Consider the following 10,594-nt stretch of genomic DNA (forward strand, 5'->3'; position numbering starts at 1 on the left):
CACACACACACACACACACACACACACACACACACACACACACACACTCTCTGTGTCTATGTCTCTCTCTCTCTCTTCCTGCTAGGGGGAGCTCTCAGGCTGTCAGAGCAGCGCTGGCTCTGCCAATGAGAGGAGTAGCTGAGTGCAAACGTGTGTGTGTGTGTGTGTGTGTGTGTGTGTGCGTGTGTGTTAATCAGATGACATCAGCGCTTAAAGACCACATTCACCTCTTAACTGTCAACACCTGCACACTGTACCTTACTGTCGCTGCACTCACACTTTTTATTTACACCATGCACTGTAAATTCACAACAGTGGCTGACTAACATCTATAGCATTCAGCACGAGAGTGTGTTTGTGTGTGAGCACACGAGAGTGTATTGACATAGTGGGATTCTACCTATTGTAATTGATTGGACTAAATGTTGTTTCAGTTTGTGTGTGTGTATTTAGCTTCATTGCTGTTTAGAGTATTTGTTTCCTAATCAAATAATTATGTCAATTTTGTTGAAGATATCAACTCTTTTTTTGTTTAATGACATTTTGTAAACTGCTTTGAAAATACCTTTTGTTCTGAACAGCAATGAAAGCACATTAACTCTGCAAAAGACCTGTAGGTAAATGAATCTATCACGTACTGTTATTCATTTGTAAGTGGTTTATTACTGAGCCATATCATAAAATATGTTATACTATAGAAAAATGTCATTTCATACTAGGTTTGTTATATTGGGGTGAAGCACTACACAGTTGCTCTGCTGTTTGGAGTTGTTTGCGCTGCGATTCTGAGGAGCGCTTTATTCCTAACACAGCACCTCTCAGGCGGGTGGCTCTGTGCTCACTCACAGATTCCTCCCTTCTCTGAACTCTCTGCCACTCTCTGTATTTTCAAATGTGAGTCCATGAGTAACCCTAACCGTAATTACACCGAAACAAACGTTTATAATGATTTGCATATTTGCCTCTGATCAGATCCACGTCTGGTTGGCTTGACACGGTAATCCTGACGGACCAGAGCGGTAAACAGGGTTTCCTTTGAAATCAGGTCAAATCCGAAAATAGGCTGTGAGTCATAACGGTGGAACATTTATTCTCAAACATTACTGCATTACATTTTTTAATTACTTGATCACCAAAATGTTCTATTCTAGTAGAATAAATGCTACTGTAGTAGTAGTAGTATTAGTAGTGACATTTCCTTTACTTTGATAGTTGGCAGTAGAGAGGTGACAGGAAATAAGGTTAAAGCGAGGAGACGACGTGCAACAATGAAGTGGGGATGTTGCGATTACAGGGTTCGCACGCCAACGCCATTCTCCTAGACAAGGTACTTATATTCACCAGAAGGTAACACATTTCAGTAAAAGTTGTGCAGTTACACTTCATTATTAAAAAAGGGAACACTGCTACATACTGACTAATGGCTCCAAAAATTAACAAGATTAATGAATGACTTTGAATTCTCAACAAGTCAATAATGCTCCAAAAACACTACTCAGTATATCATTTTCAAATCAGTACCGTGGATAGAATGACCATATATATATTGCCCAGCCCTAACTCCTAATATCACCATCATGCAGGATGCATTTGGTACATTGTCTAACTGTGTGTGAGTACACACTCTGCAGTAGTGTATGCAGTATTACTTCTACCAATGATCAACTCTGGAATCTGCTTTTGTTTGAAGCATTTGGATGATTTCAGCGGCCAATTGGAAACTGGGGAATAACTGTGGTACAGCATTCAAGTTCTAAAAAGTAATGTTTCCCAAAAAAACGAACCTTCAGATCAAAGGTGTTTGGACAGATGAGCTGTGTGTGCGTGTGTGTGTGTGTGTGTGTGCATATGGAGTAACCGTATTTGGGTGTGGAGAAATGTGGAGGTGTGGCTATTGCTTAGTGGGCGACTAATCAGTGAAGTGTGTGTCCATGCCGAGAGTGTGCGACTACTCTGATCTGTGTGCGTGAGTGCGCTGTGCAATCTCAGCCACAAGCATTTCATCTTGATTCCAGCCCTTGCATGTGTGTGGTTGAGGAAACAGTAAAAAAACAAACCAGTAAATTCTAGTTTTTATAGTTTCCATCAGGTCTTTTTATTCTTAACTGGCAGAACCGTTCTTGTTCTGGGAGAAGATTGCAGGCTTTCATCAGTCAAAATAGGAAAAGATATGATGCTAGTAAAACACGTATACGGGTCATTAAAACAATCTGTTGAAGGGAGGGGAAAACAAATATATAAGAAGCAGCTTGCAGCTAATATGCTATCTCATTTGTGTCTTTGAATATTGTGAGGGTTGTGTGGAGAGCTTGAAGGGGGTAGATGGATTAACAGCACATTCACAGTGATAGGCGGTGAATAGAGGGAGCCGAACCCCCGGAGACGGTTGCCTGCTAGGAGAAAACTTCTCCTTGACGACAGGAACTCAAAGCAGCGGCGTTTCGGCCTTGACACGAGCCAAACACCATAGTTAGTTTAGCTCCTTGAATACCTGTTGCACTACCGTTACTGCAGATACTGTAGATGGCATGTGTTATTTTTGAGCGGTTCATTTTTAGACGTTCCATTTCCTTTGATTTCTTTGTTCGTCTTCTGACTCGGTTAACTGAAATCCTATTAGCGCTCTTGCCTGACTCACTCGAGCCTTATTAGGTAAATCAGGCGAAGTGACGCGTTTTCCTTTGCGTCTGTCATTTGCATACACACCATAAACACTGTCGCCCTCATCGGTGTGCAGTAATTATGGGCGAAGAAACACAACCAAAATGCACATTTAGCTTTTTGACGCAGTCTCTGAATATCTCCTGAAACTGGCTCTGGCTGTGAACATAAATACCTATATTTACAATATATCTACAAACATTAATGCATACATACCTGCATTTGAGTTTAAATTTAACAATACTTCTGTGGTTTAAAAAGAATCAGACCATGTTAGTTGATCAGGGTGTCTTTGTGGTTGGGCTGTCTATTTAAAAAAAAAAAATCACATTATAGTGCAAGTTAGCAGGGGTCAGTGTAACTGTGGAGTGTGTTTGTTCCAGGTCAGCTCACTGGTTTTATTCTCTCTAATGTTTATTAGAGAAATACACTCTGCTGTATATGGCTGTTCATTTCAATAACGGACAGATGGCTGCAGCCTGCAGGCCACACACACACACACACACACACACACACACACATACACAATGCATACATTGTGTGTGTGTGTGTGTGTGTGTGTACCAATGATGTACATGTGCATATACAAACATGATAGGACACACGATGCATCTACAATCATGCAGCACATGCAGAAGGAGCGGTGCAGTCGGTGTGTGGGGATGTGGGCTGACAGATCTCAGGCATCGCACACCTGCTCACGCACACACATGCTTCCTGTAGCCGTTGCAAAATAAAACAAAAACAATTTTTTTTAGCAAAGAAAGCTTTAACCAAAAGAAGAGCCTCCATTTCTCTCAGAGCCTCTCATTCAACCAATCAATCAATCAATCAATCAATCAATCAATCAATCAATCAATCAATCAATCAATGTGGCTCTATTGGCCTGAAAGTTTCATCAAAAATCGTGTTGCCAAAGAATCAAAATATAAAGTACATAATAATATTACAATGTATATTTCCGCAACATTAACATAACATTGCAATTGTTGTATTATAATGATATATGTACAGTATTACAATTGCATCTCCACAAACACGTGTCTTTCTGTGTGTGTGTGTATGTGTGTATATATGTCCCTCAGGTTGTGGCATGTTGATACATATTGGGCATCTCTCTTTCTCTCACACACACACACACACACACACACACACACACACACACACACACACTCACTTACACACACGCACACACACACTTGGTGGTGTAGCTTGGTTAACTATATATATGTAGTCTGTAATTTTTATGTCTCCTTTTTAAAAATATTTGAATTGTGGTACATCGAGCAGTAAATATTGTACTTATGTTCTATATTGCTACTATAACTTTATAATCATAGTTAATAACCTGGACTTTATTACATACGACTGTAATTACCAAACAAGGGTTTGAAAGCACACATCAGGTGCCACGATGAACCTGAGGGGTCAGAAGATGATTAAAGGGATAAGAAAGAAAATATCTATACATTTTTGATACTGTGTTTTTTTTATTATGATTATCTTTATACATTTTTGTGTATTTTCTCTACCTCCCGAACATGTTATTTTTAAATTGGATAATGTACTCTTTGGTTGAACTTGTCAGATCCAAACTAAAGCTCTAATCTGTTATGTGTGCTTCATTCCAAGTGGTCACAACCCAAAAAGGTCAGGAACCAATGACATGCATGATATATTTGCAGAGGCGTTGGGGGATTTTGGTTTAGTGGGGAAAAGCCCAACGGATGATAGCAGGTAGCAGAAAAAATATGGTTTTAGTGGTAATGAGTAACTTAGAAATCAATATTATTACATGGCAAGAAAATTGTCCCGCTGCTGCTGCCATATATCATTATAATACAATTCAGGATCAGTGGATATACTTTAAAACGGTGTTTTAACTGTGCTCGGCTGGGGAGGCAGCTTTGTAGGGATAGCCCATCACCCACAATGTCAAGTGCCCTGAGTGCATGCAAACAGCAATACGCATGCCCAAAGCCTGGCAGTGAAACCGGATAGGACACAATTGATGCTAAATGGGGCAGATTGTCTGTAGCCCCACTGCAATTTGATTGGCTAATTGCCAAGTACTGTCGTCGTCATTTGCTCCTATATTGGCAGAAGTTAGTATTCATTTTAGAGAAGATGAACGATGTAGATTATCCTCTACAGCAGGAAGTGAAAAGTCTGCTTTTTGAAGACAAACTTGAGATTCAACACCTCGGTGCCCACATTCTTTTAAACCAAACCCCTTTCATTGCATAGCATGGTCTCTATATAACCCAGCATACAGTAGTTTATGCTACAGAATTAGCATGGACGACTGACACTCAATATAACAATATTCCCAGAACACATTAGTGGTTCCCAAGGAAGATGAATAGACCTATAATGAAGGGTTCCACGCAGACACAGCTCTGTTCAAAGATCAAATGTTAGGGAACCACTGAAACAGATAAAGGATCATTTCTCTTCACTTGCTATTGAATTCTTCTTCTTTTGTCCCTCAAAAAATAATACACTGCCTTTTAATTTAAATGAAAGTTACAAAAGTATTAAAAATTGTTGGACGTTTATAGACAACCAGATAAGCAATTTCAATCATGCTGAAGCCTTTAGAAATAAGCTCCTGGTACGCACGCCACTTGCACACACACACACGCATTAGAGTGGTGGATCCTGCTTCACATTTATCTTTGGGATGTCATACAATATTCCAGGTGAAATTAACAGAAAAAGCAGCTCTTTCCCTGTGTTGCTCAAGGGCCCATATCAGTGTCATATCCCACTCATCCATCTAAGGAATTCAAACCTGCTTCTTTTTTTGCTCTAGCATTTCCAAAAATCCTACTAAACAATGTGAGAATCAAACACCAGTCCAGTTTGCCAGTCATGTGATATGTCTCTTCTGTTTTTCTTATTGGACAGCGGAGATTGAGCTCCCAGATGGCAGCCTGCTCTCCGACTCTCTATCCCTCCACCCGCTCCGCCTGCCCTCTCACCCACTCGGCCTACCTCCCCACCCGTTGGACCCTAGTCTGGCCCATGCCCTGCCGCCCGGCCTCCACACCGACCACGACTTGCTGACCTGCGGCCAGTGCCAGATGACCTACCCGCTGGGGGACATCCTCCTCTTCATTGAGCACAAGAAGAAGCAGTGCCAAACGCCGCTGCTGGCCAATGGCTGCTACGACAAGAGGAGCGGCCGGGGAGGAGGAGGAGGAGGAGGAGGGAGTCCAACTCTGCCGAGCCTTCATCACCACGCGCAGCGGGGGGAGCTGAGGAAGGTGGTGGAGCCGGTGGAGATTGGCATCCAGGTGACACCAGAGGAAGAGGAGGAGGAGGTGGGAAGAGGTGGGAGGCGAGAGAGGACGCCCATCAAAGGAATTTGCCCCAAGCAGGAGAACACAACGGCAGGTAGGCACGATAAACACCCGCCCTTTAAACAAATAGTCCAGCTTCTTTATCACCCTAAATACAAATTACTTTTTTTTTTTTAACCAAATGTGTAACTGCACGCACACATACATAAATTACCTTTTTAGCTTTTGTGAGGCATCCTGTTTAGACTTACCCCATCCTCTCCAGCAACAGCGAGAGAGAGGGAGAGAGAGAGAGAGAGCGAGAGAGAGAGAGAGAGAGAGAGAGAGAGAGAGAGAGAGAGAGAGAGAGAGAGAGAGAGAGAGAGAGAGAGAGAGAGAGAGAGAGAGAGAGGGAGAGAGAGAGTTGTTCATTTCATTATTAAAGGGAGAGGACAACAGAGTGAGAGAGTGAGGAGAAAGAGGGGAGAGACAGGGACATTACCCACTCAACGCCCTAAACCCACTCAAGGACTCGGCTAGTTGAAACAAATTGTGAAAAACGTGACAGAGAGACTCACCCCGACTTCCATGGAGGAATCCAGCCTAATCCATCTGCTTAAAAAGGTGAAAAGCTCATTAAAATTCAAATAAGCAAAGGACGAAAAAAAAACACAGAAAGAGGGATTAAAAGGAGGCCAGTTCCTCCCCCATTCTGAGAGGTAAAGAAGCAGTTTAGCAGGAGAGCAGCTGCGGGGGGGGAGGGGAAGAGCAGTTATCTCTCAAACCAGTCAAGACGCTGAAAGAAAGCCAGAGGTGAAGGGCAGAGTATTCCAGTCTCTGACGTTAGAACTCCTCTCCGCTGGCCTGCCTTCTTAGAGGTCGCTGCTTGTAGAACACACAACTCTGCAGCTCAGAGCAGGAGCTAAAATGACTCACCAGTCAACTCGTCAAAGATTAGAGCATATTGAAAGAGAGCATTACTCTAGTTTGACATGTGTTGCAGTTAAAAACTACGCGGTGTATTGCAAGCCAGTAGGGCTGTTTAGATATGATAATGGTGATCTTAGACCATTCATACTCATAACTTAAAGGTAATATCAAATCTGTACTGCCAAGTTAACTTTAAAAAAAAAAGTTATCCAGCCTTGTGAAACAAACACACACAGGACTACTTATGTTGGTGTTGTACTTGTTCCCCGTGTTCTATGTTAACCCTCTTAACATAAAACCAACACGTATACCGATCCTAGATGTATTTCCTCTATAAACTAAATAAAAAAATACATTTTCATCTGCAACTATCTGATTAAGACAGAACAATAGCATTGATTGGTCATGAGTATTTTTGTGAATGTGGAAATTTGGCGTAGAAACAATAATAAAAAAAGTAAAATGATTATTTATTCTTTTCATTTGAAGAGGAATAAACACGTTGATGATAAAGAACTTAGGGGTTGAATTATGTGACAAGAATTGCTTTATGAAAATATTCAAAATAGACTGTATAATTGCTTTCAATGTTCTAAAATATCCAAAATTTCATTTGGACATGAATACATTTGTTAATTTGTATTCTTAAATACACAAATGTATGCATGGCGTATCTTCCGCTCAACCAACACTGATCAGTACCCTGAAGACCGATCGTCTGTTGGAAGTGTTTGTGCTGTATGTAAGTCTGGAAGCCCATTTATATCCATTCTTGGGACAGCACCACTCTGTCACAGATAGGGCTCAGTGGTAGAGCAGGGTCGTCCTCCAAGCAGAAGATCGGTGGTTCGATACCCGACTCCGCTAGTCCATGTCGATGTGTCCTTGAGCAAGGCACTTAAGACATTTAACCCCAAATTGGTGTGTGAATGTGTAGTTCTGATGGGCAGGTGGCACCCTGCATGGTAGCCCCTGCTGTCCGTGTATGAATGGGTGAATGTTGACATGTCGTGTTAAAGCGCTTTGAGTGGTCGTAGGACTAGAAAAGAGATATACAAGTACAGTCCATTTACCATTTATCCTGGTTTGCTCTATTTGCGACACCATTTCAAAAGTTTGCATGAAATCTGCCTAACATTTAGACAAAAAAACATAACTCAAGAGCATGTGAGGAAATGCACTCACAGGTAACACTCCTGACTCTGTTTCCCCATTTAGTGCGTTGGAGCAGGACAGAGCTCCTCTGAATGTGTCAGTCTGCGGTTTGGCTTGCGCTGTAAAACACTGTGTTTGGGCCTGAACTTCATCAATATTTTACCAGGCTGTTACAACTCTGCTATAGCAGCCACAAAGCGCGGCTGTACACAGCACGGCCACCTGAGCCTCTGAAAGCACGCCACTTAGGTCTATAACTGGGCTCTGGCTTTACCTTCAATGCTTAACAATCTGAGCAGTAGGTGGATGCAAATAGCTCTAATACAATCCCAGAGTGTCTGCAGAGCTGCACTCAAGCATTAATCGATTGGCATTGGTCACGTTATTACGTCGGCATTATTCAAATTGATGTGCGTAAGTATATTCCCCCCCGTGTTTAAATGTTTGCCATAATATTTAACTGTAGTCGTCATATGAAATCAACTCCACATGTGCAGCGATAGAAGGTTTGAAATTGTAATTGCACAATATTTCCTCTTAATAGAACGCGCAATAATTTTTGCATTAAAAGCCAAAACATATTAGCGGCTCAATTGGACGTGCACTACAGCAACTGTAAACTATATTGCTGCAATAACATTTTATGGCTGAAAATTACCCTCGGTATTTCACAATTTCCACATGAAATATGGCCAACTAGCACCTTATTAACACAAGGTGAGGACAGACGAGTTTATTAATGGAGCTGGAGTTTAATTTGGTGAGAACACGCTCAGCCCTGCTCATAATCAACAGGGGATTGAAATATGGCAGGTGGAATTTTCTTCTTTGTTAGTCAGACCGAGCTTTTCTTCCAAAAGATTTCTACGCCTTTCATTGCAAGGGGGGGGGGGGGGGGGGGAGATAGAGAGAGCAGGAAGATAGAGAGATGGAGAGAGAGAGAGAGCGAGGGAGGGAGGGGAAAAGTGTTCAGGGAGTTGGAATATCAGTTCAGAACACAACTGGTGACGACGCTTGGTAACTGGCTCCCAGGAGCTCACACTCCTCTATTCTCAAGCTTTTTCACTTCCTTTTATTCCTCGTGAAGGGGAATACACATATTCACACATGAGACCATTTAAGGAAGAGTCCATTTTGTTTATGAGAGAGTCACTGTGAAAGCACGTATACATGATTAAATATTGTGTACTGAAATACTGTGAATGATAAAGATCATTGTTTGTCCCTGATACGGTGTCACTAAACCTTCAGAGAGAGAGATCAAACGATATCATTTACCAAAAGGATGTCAGGGGTTAAGGTGTCGTATTTTACAAAAGTACATATTGTATTGTTTTTAATTTTATTTTTTTATCAGTCAGCTTTCTCTTCACTTGTAATCCTGTTTTCTGGACGTAAATGCTAGCCATGGAGGTTTACAGTGGGCCACTGTGTGTCTGTATATCACCACGGGAGGGAACATAACATGGAGAATATCTGAAAGAACCATCCTAGACACAAACACACACTGCCTACAGGCAGCTTTGATCTCACTAATATCTGGTGGAAAAGAGCACGCAAACAGCCTCCGCTCCTCTACCTGGACATCCATCCAGCTGCTGATTTCACCCTCCTCTCCTCCTCTCCTCCTCTCCTCCTCTTCTCCTCTTCTCCTCCTCTCCTCTTCTTTTTTTGTAAAATAATCATTAGCGATAACACAGTGACATTCTTTTTCTACATAACCTAAACAAACTGAATAAAATATATATATTTAACTATTCAATTAAATAAATAGTTATGATTGTCTTTGGTATCTTTGTCATATACATATGCAGTGAGGATTGCCGAGTAATATGTTTGTTGATATAAATCTCTATTTGATGGTGTGACAGTAAGATGGTGTGTGTGTGTGTGTGTGTGTGTCTGTCTGTCTGTGTGTGTAGTATGCATGTTGTGCACTGGGGCCAATCACTGGTTAGCTTGACATGCTGTCATTACCTCAACACAAAACCAGTTCTTCTGTTCCCGAGCCAAAAACATAAATCACCCATGCATTCTGATTTGAGTTCATGCTCAAATATTAATCCAAATTCATATTTGTGTGGGCTTAAATAAACCACACATACTCATGGAACAGAAGCTGTTGAATGATGAGAAAATAAAGATTTTATCTATTGTAAAATGACAGAGTTTAGACCACAGTTGTCTACTGGCTAGCAGGGTTCAGTTCCCCTTTGCTCCACCTGTCTCTGGGTCTGGGGACATGAGGGGACAACCCTCTGATCACACACCCTCCAGACTCCCAGGTGATTGTCCGTCAGGTTAGATAAAACTCCACAGAGGTGGGACCCTGACAGTTTGAATTAGAGAAAAGAGAAGGAAAATTATAATTTTTACTTTCAGGCACACGCATAGATCCACGTAGCGTACTCATATCAGCGAGGAGTGTTTAACACCACCTGACACAGTGCTCTGCAGCCGTTAAAGCCCTGTCAACTGGGGTTTAATTCAGACATTTAACCAAGTCTAGTTGGAGTGGAGAGTAACACACACACACACACACACACACACACACACACACACAC

General features: G+C 41.8%; 1 protein-coding gene across 1 annotated transcript in view; it reads left to right on the forward strand.

Moving 5' to 3' along the window:
* bcl11ba (BCL11 transcription factor B a) overlaps positions 1–10,594 on the forward strand; it is a 37,653-nt gene that overhangs the window by 5,192 nt on the left and 21,867 nt on the right. The window contains exon 2 of the mRNA XM_031866734.1: positions 5,572–6,060. Within this exon, the coding sequence (XP_031722594.1) occupies positions 5,572–6,060 (489 nt within the window). The remainder of the gene's footprint in view (positions 1–5,571; positions 6,061–10,594) is intronic.

This window comes from Anarrhichthys ocellatus, unplaced genomic scaffold (genome assembly GCF_004355925.1).
Source record: "Anarrhichthys ocellatus isolate YVR2014 unplaced genomic scaffold, GSC_Weel_1.0 scaffold36, whole genome shotgun sequence".
In the NCBI taxonomy this organism is placed as follows: domain Eukaryota; kingdom Metazoa; phylum Chordata; class Actinopteri; order Perciformes; family Anarhichadidae; genus Anarrhichthys; species Anarrhichthys ocellatus.